The sequence below is a fragment of the Chiloscyllium plagiosum genome, chromosome 28 (genome assembly GCF_004010195.1).
Source record: "Chiloscyllium plagiosum isolate BGI_BamShark_2017 chromosome 28, ASM401019v2, whole genome shotgun sequence".
NCBI classification, from domain to species: domain Eukaryota; kingdom Metazoa; phylum Chordata; class Chondrichthyes; order Orectolobiformes; family Hemiscylliidae; genus Chiloscyllium; species Chiloscyllium plagiosum.
Window position 1 is genome coordinate 25,610,207 of NC_057737.1, and position 26,654 is coordinate 25,636,860.

A 26,654-nucleotide genomic window follows, 5' to 3' on the forward strand; every position below is an offset into this window, starting at 1 on the left:
TTCCTGATGAAGGACTTATGCCCGAAACGTCTACTCTCCTGTACCTCAGATGTTCCCTGACCTGCTGTGCTTTTCCAGGGCCACACTTTTTGACTTTGCGATTTAATGTCCAGCACAGCTGCAGTGATAATGTAAGTACGTAGGTGTGGGATTAGATAGACTGCTTAAGGTAGCCTGAATGTATTGGGTTTGGCAGTGATGGGGTGGGGGAGGGTGTTCAGTATTGGCAGGAATTCAGGCGAGCAGTGGGCAGTGTCAGGACGGCGTGGAGTCATGTTGGTTTTGGGAGAGTGTGATTGGGGTTGTCAGGGGTATGAGAGAGATCAGGAGAGGTGTAGCTGGGTGTTTGTGGGGGAGCTTCAGCTTAATAATTATCCAGGAGTTCAACTAAACTTTTAATCATCTAACTTTTACAGGGTTAATCGCAGTGAAACCATCCAATTTTTCCAACATTTATGGACTCTTCCTGAGAGTTGCAAGCGACTGGTTTCTTCATCTTCCAGGGCAAATCCCATGGAATATGAGATTTCAGTCTGTGCTGCCTTAACAAATATCTGGCAATGTACAGTATATAACTAGAATTGTGTGTTTAATTCCCCCAGACTGATCTGTATCTCTACACCAGCATTACCAAAGAAAAAGAGACAATGGTGAAGAGTTGGAATGGAATAGGTTTGGGGACAGGCAGTTAAAGGATCAACTGTATATTATTGACAATATTGCAGTGCGAGATTCCTGCGACGTGCCCCAGAATGACTCTGAGCTTCTTCCCAGGGTAGTACATGAAACACAGCCTGATCAGAGGGCGAGGCTACGTCTGCGCGTTGAGGATGTATGATGACAGGGATTCCACAGCAAACAGCTTCATGGTGCAGATAAGAAACCGCGGATACAGCCGGCAGCCGCCAACACCATCGATGTGGGCACAGAGGAGGTGGAGCGTCGCAAGATGAGCTGCAGCCTTTAGGAAGTAATTCTCTCCCTCCTTACTTTTTGCAGCAGCAGTTTTTTGCACATACACACTGCACAAGGCGAGAGTGATGGTGGTTATTTCAGAAGAGAAGGGAAGCGAACAGTCGGATGATACAATGTCAGGCTCCGATTCAGTAGACGGCGTTAGGAAGCCAGCTGCCAACCGACCTACGAATACCCTGACCGTGCAAGAGGTGAGGACGATGCTGCATTGTAGAAGCTGCGGTTCTGGTGGTTTTTGCGCTGACTGCACTGACCTGCATTCTTTCAGTGCTGAGGTTTTACCAATGAATGGATATCTCTCTAATTATCCACATTCGTCCAGAGTGGATCAGGCTCCATTTGGAGAAGACGTTTCACACAAATAGCAGCTACCTCCATGCTGTTAACAGAAAGCCCGTTTCTTACTGGCCCAGTTACCTCCTCGTTCCTCTTGGGTAAAAACAGTTCGGCAATGCTACCCTCATCATTGGATAAGCCCGCTGTCAATCTTAATCTTTATTGTCGACATCAGCTCTGTTTGACCTGAAATTGGATTGCTAAATATCTGTTATCCTTCTGCAACTGTTGTATCATGTGGTGACTGTGAATATTTCAGTTAAAATTATTAAAGTTTTTAAAAAGTTTTCCAGCAAATTATCCCGAGCTATGTTAATGAATCTTACTTTTCAACCATTGTTGAAGTTAAATTGTAAATTTAGAATCATATGTGGGGGCTGGAGGGTGGTGGTAGAGAAATGCCAGGGAAACACAAGTTCAAATACAAAACTTCTCAATTGAATATAGGAGGCTTGATCAGTAAGTTCAAAAATTGTTGAGATGGTAAGTAGAAGAATAGCATTCAATTACAGACGGATAGAGAATGACTAGTCAGATAGGCTGATCAGTGTCAAATGGAATTCAATCTGGATGAATGTGAGGTGATACACTTGGGCAAGACAAACAAGGCAAGGGAATACATGATGAACTCGCACACTGGGAAGCAGCAAGGAGCAGAGGGACCTTTCGTGTTTATGTAGATATCAGGTCAGGTGGTTAAGAAAATGTGTGGAGAGTTGCCTATATTAGCCAAGGCATAGAGTTTAGGAGCAGGGAGATAATACTGGAGGGTATAAAACATTGGTTATGCCACAATGGGAACATTTGTGTAATTCTGGAATTCACATAACTGTATAGGAGGGATGATAGCACTGGAAAGGGTGCAGAGGGGATTCACCATGATGTTGTTTGGGCTGGAGAGTTGATATGAAGAGTGATTCGATAGACTGGGATTGGTATCCTTAAAGCAGAGAAGATTGAGATGGGACATGATTGAGATGTGTAAAATTATGAAGGGCAAATATAGGGTAGACAAGAAGAAACTTTTCCCCTTGGAGGAATCCGTGACCGGGGGCATAGATTTAAGGGAAGGACATTTAGAGGAGATGGGAGGAAAAAGGCTTTATCACCCAGAGAGTGTTGGGAGTCTGGAGCTCACTGATGGTAAGGGTGGTAGAGGTAAAAACTCTCGCAACATTTAATAAGTATTTAGGCATTCTTAATCAGAAAGGCAAAGAGAGGACATGAGATTGCATTATCCTTCACTTTATTTGCCAAGGCTAAGAGATTTTACAAGTACATTAACAGCAAGATAACAACTAGAGAGAGGAGAACCCCTTAAAGATCAAAGAGATTGTCTATGTATTGAACTCTGGAGATGGGAGATATGTTTAATGAATATTTCATGTCAGTGTTTACTGTAGAGAAATAAATATTGATGTTTTGAAAATAGTTCACATTATAGAAGAGGTAATGCTGGAGGTCTTAGAAAATGTAAAAGTGGATAAATCTCTGGGACCTGATCTAGAGAATGCTTGGACTTTGTGGGAAGTTACAGATGAAATTGTGGCACCCCTTGCAGAAATATTTGTTTTATCCGTAAATACATGAGATACTGAAAGACTGGAGAGTGGCTAATGTTATGCCTTTGTGTAAGAAGGGAATGTAAGGAGAAGCCTACTATAGACCTGTGAGCCTGACTTCAGTGGTGGATAAGTTGTTGGAGATGATTCTGAAAGATTAGGATTTATATACATTTGGAGAGGCAAGGAATGATTAGGGATAGTCAGCATGGTTTTGTGTGAGGGAAATTGTGTTTAACAATTGTAATTGAGGTTTTTTGAGGAAGTGACCAAGCAGATTGAGGGCGGAGCAGTAGCACATTGTTTACTTGGATTTTAGTAAAGCCTTTGACAAGGTTGCGCATGGCAGACTAATTAATAAAGTTAGATCATATAGGATTCAGTGTGAACTTGCCAATTGGGTATATAATTGGTTTAATGATAGGAGACAAAGAGTAATGGTGGATGGTTGTTTTTTGGGACTGGAGGCCTGTGACCAATAGTGTTCCACAGGAATCAGTGCTGGGTCCACTTTTGTTTGTCATTTTATATAAATGATTCAAATGAGAATATAGAAAACATGGTTAGTAAGTTTGTGGGTGATACCAAGATTGGTGGTATAGTAGACAGTGAAGAAGGTTATCAAAGATTACAAAGAGATCTTGATCAATTAAGTCATTGGAGTGAAGAGTGGCAGATGGAGTTTAATTTAGATAAATGCTAGGTATTGGATTTTTAAAAATAAACAAAGACAAAATTTATACAATTAAAAGTAAGGCCTTGGTAGTGTTGTAGAACAGAGGGATCTGGGGCTCAGGTACATAGTAATCTGAAGTTTGCATCACACATAGATAGGGTGGTTATGAAGGTTTTAGCACACTTGCCTTCATTGCTCAGACCTTTTGAGTATAGGAATTGGGATGTCATGTTAAGATCACACAGGACACTGGTGAGGCCTCTCACAGATTAATGTGTCCAGTTCAGGTTGCCCTGTTATAGGAAGAATATTATTAAGCTGGAGAGGTTTCAGAAGAGGTTTACCAAGATGTTGTGTGAAATGGAAGGTTTGAGTTGTAAAGAGAGACTGGATAGGCTGGGACTTTTTTCACTGGAGTGTAGGAGGTTGAGAGGTGACCTAATAGAGGGTTTACAAAATCATGAGGGGTATAGATAAGGTGAATAGCAGGTCTCTTTTCCCTAGGGTGGGGAATATTAAGACTAGGAGACATTTTTAAAGTGAGAGGAGAAAGATTTTAAAAAGATATGGGGGGGGCATTTTTTTATGCAGAGAGTGGTTAGTGTGTGGATTGAACTTCCACAGGAACTGATGGATGTGGGTACAGTTACAAAGTCTAAAAGAAATTGAGATAGGTACGTGAATAAGAAATATTTGGAGGGATGTAGGCCAATTGCAGGCAGGTGGTACTGGTTTAGTCTGAGATTATGGCCGGCATGGATTGGTTAAACTGAGGGGTCAGTTTCCATGCTATATGACTCTATGACTCTAGATGTGCGCTTTCAATGTTGTGGCATACAAGTCCATGGGCGAAGTGCTGAAAAATGGGATTAGAATAGTTAGGTCATTGTTTCGACCAGTGCAGATGCGATGGGCTGATAGACCATTTTCTGTGCTGCAGATTTCTGACTCTGACCCTGAACTGATTAGATTTTCAGTCTGCTGTGATAATGATAATCATCAGCTTTATGTGAAAAAAGCAAATGTTTTAATACGTTTCTGTGATGTTAGTGATTTCTCCATATTAGGTTGTGACACTTCATGAGTTGAGGAAAAATGTGTTATTAGTTACATTTTTCCAGAACTTATGCTATAAATTGTATAAATTCTAAGCAAACATTCACTGTTGCAATATGTTCTATATCGAAAATAATTGATATTAAATGAAGTATACAAGGAAATTATAGGCGCCGACATTGTGACATTCGAAAACTTGCTTGATTCAGGGATTGATAACTTGGATCTAGTCAGTGTCATGTCATTATTCCTGGAGAGTAGGAGTGACAAAACAGGAAATTATGGTCCAACTAGCCTAATAGCTGTGATGGGAAAGTTATTAGAACCTGGTATTCAGGACAGAGTTACTGAACTATTGAACAAATATCAACTAATCAGAAAGAGTCAGCATAGGTTTACAAGACAGAAGTCATTTTGAGAAGCATGGTTGATTGTTTTGACATATAAATGTTGTAGCAAGGTAAATAAGGAAATATTTATAACTAATGTATATATGGAATTTCAGAAAGCAATTGAAAAGATTCTGCAAATGACTGTTTGTAAAAATGAGTGTATCAGATCAGAAGCCAGCTCTTTCAGTGGATCGGGAATTGGCTATGATGTAGGAAATAGAACAAGGAATAATGGGCATGTGCTCAAATTAGCAGGATATAACTAGACATGTCCAGCGGGGATCTGTACTTAGGACTCAGCTTTTGCACTACATTTATAAATGACTTGAATGAAGGAATAGAGAGCCAGATATCCACATTTGCAAAAATCACTACATTAAATGACATAATAAATATCACAGATGGGACCCGAAAGTTGTTAAAGGACATATAAGTGTGTGAGGATTAAATTAGTGACTGCAATGGTGGCAGATGGAATTCACTGTTGGAAAATGTGAAGTCATGCACTTGTGTATGCACGAAAATCAATCAGAATATTTTGCAAATGATGAGAAGCTAGGAACTGTGAAGCATTAGACAGATTTAGGGGTCCAAGTACAAAAATCTTTGAAACCAATTGGGCATTTACAAGCTAGAATGAAAAAGGTACTTATAACCTAGGCCTTTGGCTGAAAGGAGCTGGATACAAAAGGATGGAAGTTAGGTTACAGCTATGTGGAGTTTGAGTGAGACCACAGTGTGGTGTCGTGTATTTAGTTAAGAGAATACACTTCAGGAAGGATTTATTGGTCTTGGAGCCTTGCAGCACCAATTCACATTCTAAAATACAAGATTGATGAAGTTTTGGGGCAAAGATCTTAACAGTTAGAAAAGGTGGATATGTGAAGTCAAGACACAAATCTAATCAAGTAGTGGAATTGTTTTGATCTGATTGCCTTAATCCCATTCCTATTTTCCTCTGTATAAAAAAATGCTCTTCTAGAACATTTATATGTAACATTAGTTACTATAATCTATGAAGGTACAATTACTCTTGTGAAGTTACAACACCGGTAACAAGAGTTAGCAACAAAAAAAACTGCAAATGCTGGAATCCAAAGCAGACAGGCAGGAAGCTGGAAGAACGCAGCAAGCCAGGCAGCATCAGGAGGTGGAGAAATCGATGTTTCATGTGTAACCCTTTTCAGGACTGGGGGTGGGTGTGGGGGAGCTGCAGATAAAGGGGGTGGCGGGGACAGGGTGGTGATCGGTGAAGACAGTTAGAGGGTACGGCCTGGTTGGTCAATGGGGGGAATGAATCTGGTTGGTGGAAGGGAGGGGGAGGTGCTGAGAAGGGAGTTGGGGGATAGGGCAGGAGATTATTTGAAATCAAAGAACTCAATGTTGAGTCCTCCGGGCTGTAGGGTGCTCAGGCAGAAGATAAGGTGTTGTTCTTCCAATAGGAGCTGTGGTTTGTTTTGGCAATAGAGAAGGATGGTCATGTCAGAAAGAGAGTGGTTGAGGGAATCGAAATGGTCGATGACTGGGAGGCCCAGTCAGCCCCTGCAGACATGGCTGTGATGCTGGTGAGCAACTCCCTGAGTTTATGTTCGGTCTCCCTGATGTAGAGAAGACCACATCGGGAGCACCTGATGCAGTAAACTAGGTTGGAAGAGAGGCAGGTGAACCTCTGTCTCACCTGGAAGGACTGTTTGGGTCCCTGCATGGAGGTGAGGGGGGTGGTGTACTGGCAGTTTTTGCATTTTTTCCGGTTGCACAGGAAGGTACTTGGTGGTTCAGTGACAGGGGTGATGTAAACCAAGGACTGTCAGAGGGAATGGTCTTTGCAGAAGGCAGAGACGGGTGGGCAGGGGAAGATGTTCTTGGTGATGGGGTCTATTTGGAATTGGCAGAAGTGTTTGAGGATAATACGTTGCATGTAGGGACTGGTGGGGTGGTAGGTGTGGATAAGGGGGCTCTGTCTTTATTGGGAGAGGCGGTGTTTAGAGTGGTGGAGCAGGAAATGGAGGTGGTGTGGTGGAAGGCTGTCTGAATGAGGGAGGGTGGAAAAGCCCGTTGTTAAAAATAAGTGGACATCTGGGATGCTTGCAAGTGGAAAGTCTCCTCATCCGAGCAGATACGGCAGAGACAGAGGAATTGGGAGAATGGGATGGAGGTCTTGCAGGATACTGTGTGAGGAGGTGTAGTCCAGGTGTTTATGGGAGTCTGTAGGTTTGTAGTAGAAGTCCGTCTGGTGACTTTCACCAGAGATGTAAATGATATGGTCATGAAAGGAGGGGGAAGTGTCCGAGATGGACCAAATGAATTTGAGGGCGGGTGGAAGTTGTACAAGAGTGGAACAAGAGTTAGCGACAGGTTTCAAAATTCAAAGGTGCATTTCCATTTTTCCATAGGTACAACAGTTCTACTGTGTTTACTGAAGTTAGGATCTCCAACATTAATATTTTCCTAAATTTGAAATTTAACTATCCCCAATGTTATGGGGAATCTCACCAGAATGTAGTGTTTGAGGTTGTTAAGGTTATGACAGTGTCCTCGGCTTTATTAACAATGGCGTCGAGTACAAGAGCACGGTCATGTTGAATTTATGTAAAACACTTGATAAACCTCAGCTGGAGTACTGTACACAGTCCTGGGCATTATCATAAAAAGGTGAATGCTTTGGAGAGTGTGCAGAGGCGATGTCCTTGAAGAGAAGACAGCTGAGAGGACATTTGGTAGAGATTTGGTGGAGGCAAGATAAATTAAGGCGTAAAAGAGGACAGTGGATAATTCTTTGGATTGAAATATGTGCAAAGCTATGGGTAGAAAGCAGAAGATTAGCACTAGGTAATGAGTTCTTTTGAATAGCCAGGGCAAGCATGATAGACTGAATGGCTTCCTTTTGTGCTGCAACAACTCTGTGATGGGGGTCAATCCAGGTAACTCATTCAGGAACGAGGATATAATTTGAGAATAGAAAATGGGCAATTTTGAAGACTTTTCCATTAAGCTTTGTGAAATACAGAACAATATTTGAGCTTATTTATTAAAAAAATAGAAATGTGATGAGAAGGCAGAGAATTAAACTGAGAATGAACAAAACAGGAATTATTGAAATGTGTTGAAATTATTTTAAAATTCTATATAAAACTTTTAAAAAGCTTTTGCCTGTGTACACTTCCTGGCAGCGTTTCCTTTATGATTTCATTTGTCTGTATTTATTACAGAATGTTGTCTGTCTAAACTTGTCATATTGGAGTTGCGTCCTTCCGCTCATGAAGGCTGATGCCTTATCTACATCAAGCATATGCAGCCTTTCCAGTACATCAGCGTAACTATTTTCACCATATCCATTACCTCTACAAGCTCTGCTTCTGTCAATATTATATAAGCATCTGTGTCCTCAGTAAAAATGAATACATAGTACTTAAAAAGTATTCAATGCCATACACCTCTAAGTATGCATCAATCAATTTATCCCCAGTGGTGCCCATTCCACCTCTTATTTTCAAGCTGGTAGAAAGTGTTTGGGTTTCTTGAAATATTACATGCTATTCTGTACTTATATTCTCTCTTTGCTGGTCTTCACTAGAGACTGCAGAGAATTTATCAGATGTGCATTATACATTGTCTTTTCTTGTTTCATTCGTGTTTTATAACTCTACTGCATCCAAGAGCCCTGGTTTTGTTCAAACTGTCCCTTTTTGTTTATTGAAATGTATTTAGTTGGTACCTGAAGCATCTCTTCCTCAAATATCACCAAATGCTCTGACAAGGAGTTCCTTGTCCACCTCATTTGCCAGCACCAGATCCAGCAATGGCTTTTTCCCAGTTGGATTGAAAACATACTGGTCATGGAAGTTCTCCTGAACACATTTCAGAAAGTCCCACTCTCTTTTACCTTCACTTGAAAAAAATCCTAATCAATAACTGAGCCATTAATGTGATCTAGTATCCCCATTCTATAAATCTGTATACGCCTGTCATTCACCTGCAGGTTTGCCCCTTTATTTTCCTTTTACTATTTGAAAGCCTTTAAGATACGTCAGTTAGTGTGTCGTGTTGTTTGTGTGTCGATCAACAATATTTGAGCTTAGTTCAAAATTGCATTATTTTTCTGTTGCCTTTGTAAGCAAGGTGGTGTTATATCAGACAAAGTGTGCTGTATGGAGCCAGCTATGTTACGAAGTATAGCAGATGAATGGATAGTTTGAATATATTGCTTATTCCGCAACAGATGAAAATGTAATTTTCTCTTCTACTTGATAATAGGTCTTGTCCCTTTATAGAAATAATCATAATAATCAATAAACAACAAATATAATATGTGGTAGCTCAAAAACAATCTGTTAGGATTGTTAAAGTGTTTTCCAACAGTCTTAATCTTTGCCTCTGTAGTTCCCAGAGGTTGTTCCACTGAATGTAGGAGGCATGTATTTCACGACAAGACTATCCACTTTGAGGCGTTATGAAGATACTATGCTGGCAGCAATGTTCAGTGGCCGGCATCATATTCCTACTGATTCAGAGGGACGTTTCTTTATTGACAGAGATGGGACCTACTTTGGGTAGGTAATAATATCATGATTGTTTCTACTTCATTAAAGAAGAACTCTTCCCACTGTAATATTTGCTTGACGTATTCAGTTTAAAAAGGGCAAATTCAAATAACTAAACAAGCTGAATTGAACTTGGTACAGAATGTTGTAGCAATGTACACTAAATATAAACTAAATTACATTTAAAAAGATTTGTTAGTGGTATTATTTACAATGACGATAACTAGAAATGTTGGTTGGTAATTCCTGTGACAATTCTTTTGCTAAATGCACTGAATGCTGTGTTGTTGAGTCACCCAAATGTTAAAGGTGTCATTAATTTCTGTGGTTGTTATTGAACCAGCTAATCCTAACTGGGGTGCCAGCAAAGGTGCTACAATTAATTTCAGTAAGTTGAGGATAAGGGGGAAAGGTAAATCAGGCAGAGTTCTTTCTCCTCATCAGATTCACTGAGACTTGTTGGAAAATACTTGCAAAAAGATGCTCAGTAAGAGTAGAGCCAGCCTTTATTATAATGCCCATGCAGTCAGTTAGTATGCGGAAAGTAGAGGAATTACGGATCTGTTGTACAGTGTCTTAGTCAGATCTCATCTGAAGGATTGCATTTAGTCTTGTGTACTGCATTTCAGGATTGCTATACTAACTTTGGAAGGGGTATAGTCTGAAAACATAGAATTAAACTAGGACTTACAGAATTAAGTTGAGAAAATATTGCATAAAATTGGCTTGAATTCCTTGACGTTGAGATGTGATCTAAATAATGTTTAAAATACTAAATCCATACTATAGAGAAACTATTTCCTCTGATTGGAGAAATAAAAACAAGGGCATATACCCTTACAATTAGAGCTAGGAAATGAAATTGGAACACATTTTTTCCCAGGTACTATCACCTGAAGCTTCTTCTTTGAATATTCTGTGAATTCTGGATCAATTGAAATTTTGAAAGTGAAGTTGTTTGTTGGGTAAGACCATGATGTGCACAGCAACCCTAACTGAATGGCAGAACTGGTTTGAGAGTTTGAATGGCCCGCTCCTCTTCATATGGCATACATACTAATCACATATAGAAAGAGCAGCTATTTGAATGAGTTGGATGAATGCAGCTGGGGTCCATGGAAATACTTATGTTTAGAAATATTTTTCAGTTATGGACATTTTATTCTTTGAACCACATTTCACACCAACATGATACTTAATTTGTGAGAATATGTAAACTAATTAACATCTGCCAAGAATTTGACACTGATGTAGCCATTAACACATCCTGGGTTAATACATTACCTTTCTTCTGTATTCAGAGACATTTTGAATTTTTTACGAAATGATGACCTGCCACCTCGTGAGCGAGTGAGAACAGTTTACAAAGAAGCACAATATTACTCTATTGGACCACTTCTTGAGTGTCTGGATGAACTACAGCCTTTGGCTAGTGAAAAAGTGAGAAAGGCATTTTTGGACTTGCTGCCTTATTACAAAGGTAACGCTGTCTTTGCAGATATTTCTCTTTAAAAGACTGCACTAGATTGCAGATAAGGGTTGATCTTGATGAAAGTTAGATTAGGCCTGAGGGGTAAGTGACCAACTCCTGTTTCTTTTGTTTTTAATTATACAAATGTGAAATATTTTTGAAGCCAGCTGAAGTATACAAGTTGATGTCTGTGTATTTGAGGTGATGTCTTATTTGTATTTATTACTTCCTTTGGCTGCTCTCAATATTTGGAGGATCATGAAAGGAAATTTGGATCTATTTGTTTTTGCAACAGTGTATTAGCTTATTGATGCAGGATAATGCTCTTCCATTTTAGCTTTAATCCTCTTTAATGTATACTGATCACATCAAAAGGACTTTTTAGTTCAGAGTACAGTGCAGTCACTTATATAAAATTATGCAGATGTATGTACTTCATTGAATTCTTCATTTATGTAAAATGGGATTTATCAAGGCCAGTTTAAGCATTTAAGAAGAAGGTTATTGTAAAATGAAATTCAATGTCAATTACTTTCCTTCTTAACATCTCTGCTCTAACTGCTATTTTGGGAAAGATAATGCAGTGTCACTGCTACTTTTAGACCAACATTTAATCTTCTCACCACATTTACTAATTGGTCTTTGTTGATTGTCTCTGAAATTCTTCTGTAGTTGACTATATCTTCTGAGCCTGCCCTATCATCACAGCAGTTTTCCATGTTTTATTTTACCCTGTGCAAGATGTGTGACTGTTTGCTGTGCACTTTCAGACCACTTGTTGAGTAATTGAAGTATTTTTTAAAATTTGGCACTTTGCCTGGTAATTACCTCACTGGTACTCATGCCAATACCTACTACTTCATACCAATTCTGCCTGGGCACTCTTGTCACTACTACCATTGTTCACCCTTAATAACAGCTTCACTGCTGTGGCTCTTTCTGAGTTCAGATCTCACTAATGACACTTTACCCAGCACCGTTCTCAAGACTCTGTTCTTCATGGTTGTCAATCTGAGTGCCATCACATTTCACTTAACATGAGCTGAATTTTACCAAAGATTGGCTAAGTGTCAATTTTGGGGGGTTTCATGGAGGGTTTCCTGTCATGAACTCTAACACGTTATCTCATGTAATTCTCCACAGCTTGCAGCACTCCTGTACAGTGCCCAGCTCACACCAATGTGAATGCCCACAGACCACTGCTGCTAGTGCCATAATTAAACTACAGTGTACACCAGGTCAAGTGCTGTCATTCAGGAGCTCTCCCACTCATTCCCATTGTGATGAATTGCCCCAGAGATGGCTGATAGAGGCAGGTTAAAATTGTGCTATATCAACAGTGAACTGGATGCCCTGGTGAACAGGGTTACGAGGAGGACCATCCTCAGGGCTGCCAGAGGAGGCAATGGTACCTCACTCAGCCGACCTAGTTGCCACCTTGGTCAGTGCATGCTCCACAGTCTGCATTGAGCACCAAGAACTAGGATGAATGACTTTCTGTGCTCAATGAGGGTATATGTCACCACCACCTCCCTGCTACCTCACATCCCATTAACTGTGCTAACTGCACCTACCTCTCATTGGGGTGGATGCTCTACCCCTTTCGAAATTAAGTGCAATATCTTCCCTCACTTATGCTCATCCCTGTATCCTGACACATTGCTAGACCTGCATAACTCTCTGTGCTGCCTACTAACTCACTCAGGACACCCCCCCCCCCCCCCCCCCACCTTCCTCAGCACTAACAGCTGAGTCAGTCACTTTCATCTCACTCAATCCCTCCCTTTGTCTCATTTCTGGAGAGAACTGCCCATAGTGGAGCCAGAGGAGCCAAGATGGACAATGGGGTTCCTTACCCAAAACAAGAAGAGAAACCTGTCTTTAGAGGGAGACGGCCAGGACCACTCTTGTGGAGATGCTGAGACCTCCATCCCCCGGCAACCAAATTACATTCATTGCCGAGTACTGTGCTCCTCCCCATTACCAGCGCTTAGAATGTACTCTCAGCATGCCCTAATCTCCACCCCAATTTTACAACTCTTTCTCTCACTCTCATCTTCTGTGACATCTGTGCTGTCTGTTCCCTGAAGACAGCAGCCCCTCCAAATTTCATATCCTCCACATTTTGAGGAAGAAGCCACAGATTTCCGCACAGTATCTTCCATCAAGGCTGCCTCATCAGCTCACATTTTGACACCTCACCACATGCTTTAGAAGAGTACAGTTGAGAGTACATTTTGGTGGGCACACCACTGCCACATCTCTGCAGCTGGTTCGAGCAACAAACACCACAGGCCACTGGCACTTAGAGGACTGTCAGAGACGAGGCATCTGATTAGCCTGAGCCAGGAGAGGACTCTATCATGTTGGTCAGTCACAATTTCATCCAAATGCTCAAGCTGAACAGGAGCATCAGGCCGTTTGTTGGAGGAAATGGGCAAACTGACTTCAAGGTTGGTGGAATCCACCAATGTTATCTGTACCAGGTTGCCTCTGGCATGTGAATGTCTGGCTGCCTCCATGGACCAGTTGACAGCTACCATGGAGAGTTAGTGTCTGCTGGATATGAATACAGACCCTCACTCCAACTCTTTAGCCATTGGTGCTCAGGACTAACAGCAGGCGAGAGGGTTGTGAAGGATTTTCCCTTTCTCCAGGTTCCACTTCCTCACACAGAGAAAGGATGGGACCAGCCAGAGAGGGAACCACATACACATCCTCCAGAAGATTCTCAGGACTTTCCACAGGTACCAAGGGCCACCACTCCTGCCCTGCACTCTCAGCCACTACCACCATCCTGCCACTTACAACCACCACCCTGCCACTCTCAACTACCACCCCCACCCTACCACTCACAAACATGTGGGAGTTAAAGCCAAGGAACTACCCTGCCACTCTCAACCACCATCCCCACCCTGCCACTCTCAACCATCACCCCAACCCTGCCACTCTCAACCACCACCCTGCCACTCTCAACCACTACCCCCACCCTGCCACTCTCAACCACCACCCTGTGTTGCTGGAAAAGCGCAGCAGGTCAGGCAGCATCCAGGGAACAGGAGAATCGACGTTTCGGGCATAAGCCCTTCTTCAGGAATGAGGAAAGTTTGCCCTGTCACTCACAACCACTACCCCCACCCTATCACTCTCAACCACCACCCTCACCCTGCCACTCTCAACTACCACCCCCACCCTCTCACTCTCAAACATGTGGGAGTTAAAGCCAAGGAGGGTGATCCTGCAAATGAGTAGGGCACACCAGATAGCTTAACAATCTCGCCAGAATGCCCCTGGGTAGTGTGCCAAAACCCCTGGCTAACAGACCCCATGAGAGAGCTGCAGGCTACCTCTACCCGAGATGCAGAAGTTGGATCTGTTCCTGGGCATAATGGAGGGGAAGGGGAAAGTAAACCTTTTGAGATCATATATATCACATGGGTGACATTATATCTGAAATACGTTCTTACATGTTTAAATATAGGTTCAATTTTTATCATGAGCAGAGGACTCAACCATCATTTTAGCTGTAACTACAAGAATGAAGGTAGAGAAATGAGTCAATGTTAGCACCATATCTGTTTAACTTTATCTTCGTGACAGCTATCCTGTACATAATGCCCATATGAGCATGATTGAATGAGGGGACATCAGATGTTGTGAAGATTTCCATCCATCTGTCACCTTACCTTTATTTAAACAGAATAAACCATGTTGGAAGAACAAAACAATAACGTGTGCTCACAATTGGGATTATGCAGGGGATGTTGACATCAGGAGCTTCAAAACATATACAGTCAGTGAAAGATGACTTCACACAATTAATTCAACTGAACGAGACTCACAAAGAAGTCCTGCACGTTGCTTTGGCCAATATTTCTGCGCTGCATGATACTAGAGGAGCTGTTCTGTTTGAAGAATATCCATAGGTTCATTCTTGGCACAATGCTGCAGTTCTCCCGTATCCTCATCGTCCACCCCATAGCCACGGTGCATTGTTCAGTTGTCTGGAGCAGAGATTCTGAGGATTGAGTGGCATCCTCTTTCTGGATGGTATGGATACAAAGTGTCAGACATGAGATGACTGGAAGTCTGATGTCAAGGGGCCATCTATGTTTTTTGTTTTTCCCAGACAAAGAATGTGTTGTGTTGTGAATTCACTGGATAGCATGATGTGACCTTCTGATCTCCGTCCGTGGACAGATTATTGTGTCACTTCCCGTCTGCACAGCATTCCATGGAAGGCTGAGATGTAGTGAGCATCCAAGTAGGCACAAAGTAAGTGAGTGCTAAGAGGCCAATCAAGAGCCCTCAGATGCACCCTGGTCCAATCCATGAGTGGATTGGACTTGGGTACTTGTCCCTTAGGACAAGTGGAGAAAGTGAGGTCTGCAGATGCTGGAGATCAGAGCTGGAAATGTGTTGCTGGAAAAGCGCAGCAGGTCAGGCAGCATCCAGGGAACAGGAGAATCGACGTTTCGGGCATAAGCCCTTCTTCAGGAATGAGGAAAGTTTGTCCAGCAGGCTAAGATAAAAGGTAGGGAGGAGGGACTTGGGGGAGGGGCGTCGGAAATGCGATAGGTGGAAATAGGTCAAGGTGAGGGTGATAGGTCAGACTGGGGTGGGGGCGGAGAGGTCGGGAAGAAGATTGCAGGTTAGGAAGGCGGTGTTGAGTTCGATGGATTTGACTGAGACAAGGTGGGGGGGGGGGAAATGAGGAAACTGGTGAAATCTGAGTTCATCCCTTGTGGTTGGAGGGTTCCTACGTGGAAGATGAGGCGCTCTTCCTCCAACCGTTGTGTTGTTGTGGTCTGGCGATGGAGGAGTCCAAAGACCTGCATATTCTTGGTGGAGTGGGAGGGGGAGTTGAAGTGTTGAGCCACGGGGTGGTTGGGTTGGTTGGTCCGGGTGTCCCAGAGGTGTTCTCTGAAACGCTCCGCTAGTAGCCGGCCTGTCTCCCCAATATAGAGGAGGCCACATCGGGTGCAGAGGGTGCAATAGATGATGTGTGTGGAGGTGCAGGTGAATCTGTGGCGGATATGGAAGTTTCCTTTGGGGCCTTGGAGGGAGGTGAGGGGGGAGGTGTGGGCGCAAGTCTTGCACCTCCTGCGGTTGCAGGGGAAGGTGCTGGGACAAGTGGCCTGGCAGCTGCATTATAATTAAAGGTGCTAGAATGCAGTAAACTACAGTTTTGAAATAGAGAATTAATTCTATATGAATCAGAGTTTGGGGCCTTGGAGGGAGGTGAGGGGGGAGGTGTGGGCGCAAGTCTTGCACCTCCTGCGGTTGCAGGGGAAGGTGCCGGGACAAGTGACCTGGCAGCTGCATTATAATTAAAGGTGCTAGAATGCTGTAAACTACAGTTTTGAAATAGAGAATTAATTCTATATGAATCAGAGTTGTGCATGAAAACCATAAAAATGACTGGCCCCAGCCCATATCATTTAGGAGTTGGGAACATTTAGCCTTCTGTTGTTCTCCATGATGCTCACTTCATAACTTATTCAAAAGGAAGAGAAATATTCATTGTATTTTGTATACAGGACAATAAATTCTGTTACAAATGATTCCCCTTTAAATATGGTTCATTTCAGAGTTTTGAATTAAAATTGACATTCTTTCCCTAAATATTGGAGTGTCATGATGGTTCAGTGGTTAGCGCTGCTGCCTCACAGTGCCAGGGACCAAGGTTCAATTCCAGCCTTGGGTGACGATCTGTGTGGAGTTTGTCCATTCACCCCGTGTCTGTGTGGGTTTCCTCTGGGTGCTCTGGTTTCCTCCCACTGCAAAGAAATGCAGGTTAGGTGGATTGGCCATTCAAAATGACCTGTAGTGTCCAGGGATATGTAGGCTAGGTGGATTAGCTTTGGGAAATGCAGGGTTACAAGGCTAGGGTAAGGGGTTGAGTCTGGGTGGGATGCTGTTTAGGGAGCCAGTGGGGACTTGTTGGGCCGAATGGCCTGTTTCCACACTGTAAGGATTCTATATAAAAATATATGAATCTTAATGCGAAAACAGACATAGCAAAAATATATAAAACTATCTATTTCTACTTCAGTTATGAATATATAGATGTAAAATTGTAAGATTGGAAAAAAAAAGTGATGAAACTGTTCTTGCTTTGGAAAATTAGCTGATTAATCCGAGAGTTTCAAATTACATTCAGGTGTACCTTACAGTTTTTTTAGGATCTCGAGGCTGCTTGCTAAAAATAGGAGTCTCATAAATAATTAAATACTGTGGTCCCATGATATAAAATATCCAAGTTGCTTACAGCCCATGAACCACTAATAAGAGCGATGTTTAGAAGAGGCCTAGGTGAGTTTTTAGATCACTCTTAAGGTTTAAAGATTTCTTTGTCGGTTAGAAGGGCCAGGGAGCAGTAAAAGGCAAAAAAGAAATTTGCGTTTAAAATTTTGAACATGGGAATTAAATATTATTCAGAATTTTAAGTTATACAAGTATTTCTGAAAAATTTGTATTGTAACAGGAAGACAAGCTGATTATATTTCCCAAATAGTTAATATGTTGCTCTATATCTCATCATGTGAGTAATGCATCTAAAGATTATGAATGAAGTGAAAGGTTACACCGGCTTGGGAATGAATGCCATTTTTTGGCAAATGAAAATGAGAAATGTATTTTCTTTCTTTCCGTACCAATAAGGATTGATGATAAAACTTCCTTAAATTTTTCAAAAACAGTTAACCAAAGTTGTGTTGTATGTTTTCAGTATTTTTCACTTTTGCTTCCTTTCATTAACAGAGAATTTGGAAAGAATAATTGATATTGCAAAACAAAGAGCAATTCAACGAAAGGCAAGATTTGCAAAGTTGAAGATTTGTGTTTACAAAGAGGAGATGCCAGTTACACCATACGAACGCCCTCTGTACAACTCATTACGTTTTGATAGAAGTGAGAATGAGACAAAACTCTTTGAACATCACTGTGAAGTTGATGTATCATTTGGCCCTTGGGAAGCCATTGCTGATGTATACGACCTTCTTCACTGCATCGTGACAGACTTAGCAGACAGAGGAATTACAGTAGATCACCAATGTATAGGTGTTTGTGATAAGCATCTGATAAACTGTTACTACTGCAAACGCCCAATTTATGAATTCAAGATTACCTGGTGGTAAATAACATTTTTAATAATTTTTAGTTTCATAATTATTTGAAATCACATTATGATGGGAGTAGTTTTGCAATTTACTTTATTAATAATCTTGTGGCACAGTGGTACTGTCCCTACCTTTGGACTGAGTTCAAGTCTGAACTCCGGATATGTGTATGGCCTTGGAATTATGTTATAACATCTCTAAACCGTCTGATTTGAAAAAAATTATTATTGACAGCAAGAAAACTTAGATATATTAAGCACCTGGCTGCCCACAACATCTTGGAGCAAGGCAAGATTAGTAAGCTGCATTTCAACTTGGAGTTTTAGCGTAACCTTTTTCATGCTGATGAGTCTGAATGATTAATATAACATCGAGCTTGTTGTCATGAATAAGATTGTAATCATACTCAAGGTGCAGTAGCATTTAACAGTCACTTTAGGGGCATTTAGTGCATTTTTCTTTGTCTCCTGTCAGAAAAGTCAAATCGTTTGCTTATATTTCTCCAGGTAATTACTGTATTATTGTGTATAATTAAATTAATAACTGACATTTACATAGTATTTCTTGTACCAACAACTCTCCATGATTAAACCTTCACAGATTAGATACTGGGATAGTTTGGGTCAATATATTTTCATCATTGACCTCGATCAAGTTAAGTAACCAGAAAGCACAGTAAATATCTGAGGTTTTCATGTTTGAAGCTGATATTGTTTGACTCTATGTTGCACTTTAAAAATTATTTTCAAGCTTACTCAGAATTTGAATAGCTGCTAGAAGTTGTACTCGGACACTTTAGGCATAAGTTCCTAATTTCTGGAATGGTAGACAATAGTATTTCATACAGTATATCATTTGCTAATTTCAAAAACGTGAATAAAAACATAGCAATGAATTATTTTGATTCAGCTAGCTCCCCACCCATCCGACTGCTATATTTACTGGTTACAGTGTTATGACACATAAGGCCGACAGGCCAAACCAAATCAGCTTTCATATCCCTGGGTTTGTAACACAGTAAAATTAAAACATCCAAAGACCCTCAAAATCACTCAATTGTTCCCAACCAGACCTTATAAATAGCAGACATCAGACACCAAATGTATACTGAAACAAAAACCTTACTGATTTATTATTAATAATACAACTTTAGCAGAACATAGATAAACAACAAGGTGATCCACTTAATATCCACAATCTAAGCCCAATCTTCTTTAAACACCAAGCCCACTCATCCACAATTGGACAGACAGACACAATTAATGGATAAATTAAAGTAAAATAAAGAATTGTAGTTTGCCAGTTAATGGTTTTAAGGTGTGTAATAGGCCTTCATAACTCCTTGAACAATGTGTTGTATACCCACTGAATAGCATTGTACATTGCTTGAATTCCTAAGTCACTGATTCATGTAAACACCTTTTGCAGACCGCTGGAAAATTTTACTTGTGTCCTACAGATTGAGGTTCTTTCCTCAAAACCTTCAATAAATATTTCACTGGGTATAAAACTAGAGAGAATAATATTCAAAACAGCTTTTTGTCCATGAGCTTTCACAGCCTTCTGGCCAAAACCCCAAGCAAACCAGTTCACTCTATGGTTTCCCTTTTTTTTCAACATTCGTTTTGATTGGCTGGCCAGCATCACTCAATCCATGGTGACCCATTCAACATCTAGCCAGCTATCAATCTCTGAGCAACATATCTCAGTTGAAAAGTCTGTCATGGTACTGGAAAATTATTACTCACAATTATCTTTCCAGGCCAGTTCCTATAAACAAAAACAAATTTGTTTGCTGTCTCTTCTTTCCCAAAAGCTGCTGCTTGAAGTTCAAAGTTTGATTCTCAGCTTCAGCTCACAGTTTCAAACCAAAAATGATAATAGAGTGAAGGTCTCAATAGCAGTCACTTAAGGATACTTAAATTCTGAGTGTCTGTTTTGCTAAAAAATATTTATTCATAGAAAAGACGAATTTACAACAAATACTCTTCAGTTGTTTGGTGCTGTGATTTTGAAATACAGAAATTATTTTCTTTTTGCATCTTTTGAGATAAAGTTTAATATGGGTGTCTAAAAGTGTTCATATGTGTAGATATATATCTAGTTTTAATTCTGTAACCAATAAGCGGGATTTTCAGTCACAATTTGCTCTCATATAGACCATTAACAGCATTTGAGACAGTATAATTTCTGCCTCTGAAATTCCAGGGGAATTCTGATAATAGCAGAACCACTGGAGGAATGGTTGGTATTCAGCCAGTTTCTAAGGAGGTTCTGCATAACGTCTGAAGGCATGGAATGCACTGCCAGTGGTGATGATAGTGTCAAATACATTCGGGACATATAAGTGACTCTTGGATATTGACATGGATGATAGTAAAATGAAGGCTACATAGGTTACTTTGATCTTAGAATAGGATAAAAGGTCTGTACAACGCTGAGGGCTGAAGGGCCTGTACTGTGCTGCACTGTTCTATGGTCTATGTTCGAGGAGAAAGTGAGGACTGTAGATGTTGGAGATCAGTCGAAGCATGTGGTGCTGGAAATGCACAGCCAGTCAGGCAGCATCCGAAGAGCAGGAGAGTTGACGTTTCGAGCATAAGGTCTTCATCAGGAAATGGACCGCTGGGGCTGGGGGATAAGGGGGCTGGGAATGTGATAGGTAGATGAAAGTGAGGGTGAAGGTGACAGGTCAGAGAGGAGGGTGGAGAAGATAGGTGGGAAGGAAAATGGGCAGGAAGGACAGTTCAAGAGGATGGTACCAAGTTGGAAAGTTGGATCTGGGATAAGGTGGGGGAGGGGAAATGAGGAAACTGGTGAAATCCATATTGATCCAGTGTGGTTGGAGGGTCCCAAAGTGGAAGACGAGGTGTTCTTCCTCCTGGCGTCGGGTGGCTAGAGTTCGGCGGTGGAGGAGGCCGAGGACTTGCATGTTCTTGGTGGAGTGGGAAAGGGAGTTAAAGTGTTCGGTTGCAGGGTGTTGGGGTTGTTTAGTGCGGGTGTCCCAGAAATGTTCTCTGAAATGTTCCGCAAGTTGGCTTCCTGTCTCTCCAATGTAAAGGAGACCACATCGAGAGCAATGGACACAGGATGACTTGTGTGTAAGAACAGGTAAATCTCTGTCGGATGTGGAAGGATCCTTTGGGGCCTTGGATGGAGATGGGGGGTGCTATTCTTTCACCTTGGGACCCTCCAACCACATGGGATCAATGTGGATTTCACCAGTTTCCTCATTTCCCTTCCCCCCACCCTATCCCAGATTCCACCTTCCAACTCGGCATCACCCTCTTGAACTGTCCTACCTGTCCATCTTCCTTTCCAATTATCCTTTCCACCCTCTCTCTGACCTATCTACCTATTGCATTCCCAGCTACCATCCCCCAAGCCCCCCCCCATTTATCTTTCAACCCCCTTGGACCACCCTCTCATTTCTGATGAAAGGCTTATGCTCAAAACATTAACTCTCCTGCTCCTCGGCTGCTACCTGACCGGCTGTGCTTTTCCAGCACCACACTGTTTGACAATGTTCTATGTTCTGCCATGTAATGCAGAGGTCTGTTAGACCCTTCACAGAAATTCTGAACCCTAGCATTTTTAAAGACTGTTAGTAATAATTTTAATTATTTTGAAAGAGCTAAAATGTAGCAAATATAATTTAAAAGATATTTATTGAATTGTTGAAATGCTTTGAAATTATTTGGAGGTGCACTATAACAAAAAAACTTGGAAAAGCTTCAAGTAGTGATAAAAGCTGTATTTTCATCCACCATTTTCAAGTGTGACCTACAATGTAGGTAATATCAGATGGCTTTTTTGAAATTGATTTTATTCCCCAATGCATCACGTTGTGTTTGGAGAGTGCTGATCTCACAAACTGTTACTAGTGGTGTCGTTTTGTGAGTGTTGTGCTTTGAAAGGTATGTGCTGTACCACCTCTCGTCTCCATGTGTATAGTTCTTGAAGTGCTGCGACTGAAACGAGAACTTCTCATTGAGAAATTGCTCATGTCTCCAAATTCTCTGGTATAATACATTCATAAAATGCATAAAGTTGCTGTACCATATCAATGACAAACCGCAAATCATGCTTTGTTCCATGGAGTTGCAATACAAATGGCAATCTAGAATACAGAGGAATAATCTTTTAACTAAGCTAGTTTGGCATAAATTTTGATGAGTTGTCACAGAATCTAGAGGAGAAAGTATATTTCTGATTAGAGATCTAGCCAGTAGTTTTTTTTCATATTTTCAACTTTACACCTGTATTGGTTAGTGAGTACAAACTAGTAAACAGCCAAATGTATAAACTGTACACAATGTCAATGCAATATACCTGACAGTTAATTGCCATAAAATTGCGGCTGACATTTGTCTACACTGTTGAGTATTAATGTGATTAAGTATCCAGTACAGCAGTTGGTCCATCAGCTTCATTTATTTACTATCCATTTTCGTGGGAGTCCTTAACCTGGGTGCCCAAGTGGCCAGCAGAAACAGTCAAATCTGGATCCCGTGTGGACTAGAGTTCAATGCCACTTGTAGGATCCTGATGCAATTTTGAAATAATCATTGGGCGGAGCATGCACAGAACAATTTTAAAGGGCCAATCCAAAAGCCAGACAGATAGGGACTATTCATGATTTCCTTCACCAAACTTGCCTTGATGTTCAGCTTTGTGGAGCTGTGTCTAAGGACCACTTCCCTTTTTTCCAATTTCACTTATCATAAAATTTCAGCTGAGTTGAGGATTGCCGAGTTTCCACCCCTTTTGGGCTGTCAGTCAGCATACAGGTACCTTTAGCACAAGCAGCTCAACAGTGGTATCTAAATGAGGCCCAACTATGAAACTGGATCAGATTTTCCACAACTTCCATTTTCACATGTGATAAGCTCACTCTGAAAATCTCCCCAATTTGTGTCTAAAATGCCAAAAGACAATTGATTCTAGTTAAAGTATAATACACCCATCTGTTCGCCATTTTCTAATGCACACAAATTAAAAACTGGATTGTAATCTAGCAGTCACAAGCAATGTCTCCACTTAATTATTTTCATTGGGCACAACTTGTTCATTTCATTGTGGCAACTTTAAATTTGTTTGTAAAGTATCTTCATAGGCAGCCTGTTGGTATTTTCAAGGCAGCTGTGAGGCACACACAGCTTACAAGAGACATCAATTAGTTTTCCTTTAGATCATTCCAGACAATGCAATCCAAATTTAATTGATAGCTAGTCAATCAAAATAGAACCATAATACAGTGCTGAATGAAAGAACAATTAAGGATGAAGTTAAGACATACGTGTGCTAACTAACTATTGGATAATAGCTATGCTGGCATAACAAGAAGATTATGTGCAATTATTTGATACTTTACAACCATTTGATAAACTATACTGGTTATGATTTAGATGTTAAGAGGTTCATCACATCTCTGTTTTGTCTGATGTTGTTTAATAACACTAACAGTTTTGTTTAAGGTTACAATAGAACATAACAAGGCAAACTTTATGTTTTATATATGATGCATAATTGTTATATTTCAAGTATTTGTGAATACTTGAGTCTGTGATTGAACAGAAATGGTACATCTTCCTTAAAGGAGATTGACTGTTATAGTATTGAATGGTTCTGCTTTCCTCAAGGAAGTTTAGCTTCACTTTGGATGAGCTGTTAGTTCTTATTCAAGATGTTGTCTCCTTTCTTCAGTCATCTTCACATCCTAGTTTAGTTTTGCTTAATTTTACAAATATATATTTGTATTGTTATGGTATTTTGCTCTCAGATTCACAGAAAAGCTATTAAATAACAGTGGTGATTCACTTCAAAATGTTGTTTCTGTTTGCTTCAATACATTTCTTGTTTAACTTTTCTCTGTTCTTGAAAATCTGCTTCAAGACTTCTTTATCAATTGCTTTAACTTTGTATCCTTGGTGAAAATTATCTTAGATTTTTCTGCAGTGGATAAAAAGTGGAGCTGGAAAAAGCAGCATCAGAGGAGAAGGGGAATCAGCATTTCAGGCCTGAACCTTCATCAGGAGCCTGCAACTTCTAATTTGACTTTTATGGGATAGTAACAAGATAATATGCTCAGTCACATTAGCCCTTTCAAAGATGCTATTCAACTGGAAGTACATATTATCAGATAAAATCACAATCAGATTTTAACTAGTTTGAAGAATAGGATTCAATTTCTGTGCTGTATTTTTCCCTTTCCAAACCCATAAATAAAATGGGGAAGTGTTTCTCCTCATAAGAGGATATCACATTCTTCATCATGTATGACTCAACTAATTATGTTGTAATGCTTTGTGAAAACTTGAGTTGACACTGGAACCCAGCCTTAATTCAAGACATCTGACAATACTAATAATGGAATCTCTTGTTCATATCTTGGCTTACTAAGAATTTCTTACCAAATATCCCAGGATTCCTGCAATGTAATTTAGAATGGCCAGTTATACTATGTACACAATACACAAAAGAGTCCAAATAAGTCAATATTGTCAGAAACATAATGGGGGCAATGTTCACATATTATTATTATTATTATTATTTGGATTATTTTTTTCAGAAGGTATCAGCTAAAGCACTAATCAGCAGGACCATTTGACTCATACAGTTTCTGAATAGTCCATCTATTGCAGCATTCAAAATTTTTTAAAACTGTCAGAGGTTTGATTTTCACTATTCTATTTGAAATAATTTCACATTTCTTTGGATAAAACAAGTGAAGGTATCACATAAAAAATTGCTACTCAAGATGCTTGGTGATGGGATAATATATGGATAGAGAATTGACTAACAGAAAACACAGAATCGAGATAAATGGAGTCATGTTCAGATCAGCAAACTTGAACAAATGGAGTGCATCACACATCAGTGCTGGGAATCAATTATTTACAATCTCCATTAATAACATGAGTAAAGAAATAGAATATACTGTAGCCAATTTGCTGACAATGCAAAGCTAGGTAGGAGTAAGTCGACAGGAGGACAAAAGAATTTGCAATGGGATGCAGATAGGTTAAGTAGTTGGATAGAGAGTATCTTCTTCAATTCTCTGCTCCAAAATAGGTCGGACCCACAGCATCAATGACCTCCACCAAGAACACAGGTTCCCTATTATTGAAATGGAAGATACTGAAGGGGCTTGACAGGGTGGATACCAGGAGGATGATTTCCCTGGTTCAGGACTCTAAGGGCGCAGTTTCAAAATAAAGGGTTTCCCACTTAGAATGGAGATGGAAAGGGATTTCTTCTTTTGATTATTAATCACCACATGTAATATTTCTTATGTTCTTACATACATTTCCAGACATCAGTCCTGAAGTTGCCTTTTCCTAGTTTAAGACTTGTCTTACACTCAAAATTTGAGATTTACCTTTTTCAGAACTGAAAATGAAGAATTGTTTAGACAAATTTACAAATTAGCCATACAATTGGGTCATTCCTCCCATCAAGCGTGTTCCACCATTTATTAAGACCACGGCTGACCTGAATGTGAGAGTTTGGGTGAAGTGGTTATGCAATTAGGTGGTAGTTGATGAGGATTGTTTGGATGATATTGGAGAGGCTAAATTGTGAAAATCATGTGGGTGTGAGGTTGCAAGGGTTAAAAAAAGCCATATTTGATTCAGGAATTGTCCTCTTGAATTCAAAATCTGTCCATATGGAAGGATAAGAGAGGTAAACTAGGAGCTGAGGGTTCTATTAATTTAGGAATAATTATAGGAAACCTATTAGTTTCTTTTATTAGGGACTGAATGATTTAGGATTTGTACAAGTTGATCAGAAAAGCTAGACAAGTACATTATGTCAAATAAACTAATTTGAATTGTTTGAAGAGGAAGCTGACACATTACATAAGGGACTGGCTATGAATATCTTGGATTCTTAAAGAGATTAACAGGGTAAATGCTGAGAGGATGTTTCTTCTCATGGGAGAGTCCAGGACCAGAATGATAAAGGGGGTCCAACTTAAGACTAAGATGAGAAGGAATTCCTTCTCTCAGAGGTTTGAGAGTCTTTGGATCTCGTTGCCACAGAAAGCTGTGGGGGCAAAGTCTTTGTGTATATTTAAGGCTGAGATGGATTGATTGATGATCAGTTGAGGAAACAAGGGTTATGGTGAAAGGACAGGTAAGTTGTTATGAGGAATGTTGGATCATGATTCTACTGTATGGTGGAGTAGGCTCAAGAGACCAAATGGACTACTCCTGAGAGAAGGAATTCCTCTTCATCTCAGTCTTAAATTGGCACCCCTTTATTCTGAGACATGCGTTCTGGTCCTGGACTCTCCCATGAGTAGAAGCATCCTCTCAGTATTTACCCTGTTAATCTCTTTAAGAATCCAAGACATAGCATTTATAGTGTGTCAGTTTCCTCTTCAAACAATTTAAATTGGTTTATTTGATATAATGTACTTGTCTAGCTTTTCTGATCAATTTGTATTTATACAAATCCTAAATCATTCAGTCCCTACTAACTCAATCTAATAAGTTCCCCACAATTAATGCTAAATTCA

The 26,654-nt window shown here is 40.5% G+C and overlaps 1 protein-coding gene across 2 annotated transcripts; it reads left to right on the top strand.

Moving 5' to 3' along the window:
* The first annotated feature begins 823 nt into the window (after window positions 1-823).
* kctd7 (potassium channel tetramerization domain containing 7) lies at window positions 824-20,541 on the top strand. 2 transcript variants are annotated; one of them, XM_043718536.1, is made up of 4 exons: window positions 824-1,166; window positions 9,378-9,547; window positions 10,840-11,018; window positions 17,772-20,541. In XM_043718536.1, exons 1-4 carry the CDS (start codon window positions 1,041-1,043, stop codon window positions 18,146-18,148), a joined length of 852 nt encoding a protein of 283 aa, XP_043574471.1. In that variant the 5' UTR covers window positions 824-1,040; the 3' UTR covers window positions 18,149-20,541. The 2 variants fall into 2 exon arrangements, with proteins under 2 accessions (XP_043574471.1, XP_043574472.1); XM_043718537.1 differs by lacking the exon at window positions 824-1,166 and adding an exon at window positions 6,968-8,310.
* The last annotated feature ends 6,113 nt before the right edge of the window (window positions 20,542-26,654 follow it).

What these genes read in the sequence shown, in the direction of transcription:
- kctd7 (XM_043718536.1), top strand. Translation starts at nt 1,041, where the DNA reads ATGGTGGTTATTTCAGAAGAGAAGGGAAGCGAACAGTCGGATGATACA. An exon ending in ATACCCTGACCGTGCAAGAG is followed by an intron (nt 1,167 to 9,377) that starts GTGAGGACGATG and finishes TTGCCTCTGTAG; the next exon opens with TTCCCAGAGGTTGTTCCACT. An exon ending in CTTGCTGCCTTATTACAAAG is followed by an intron (nt 11,019 to 17,771) that starts GTAACGCTGTCT and finishes TTTCATTAACAG; the next exon opens with AGAATTTGGAAAGAATAATT.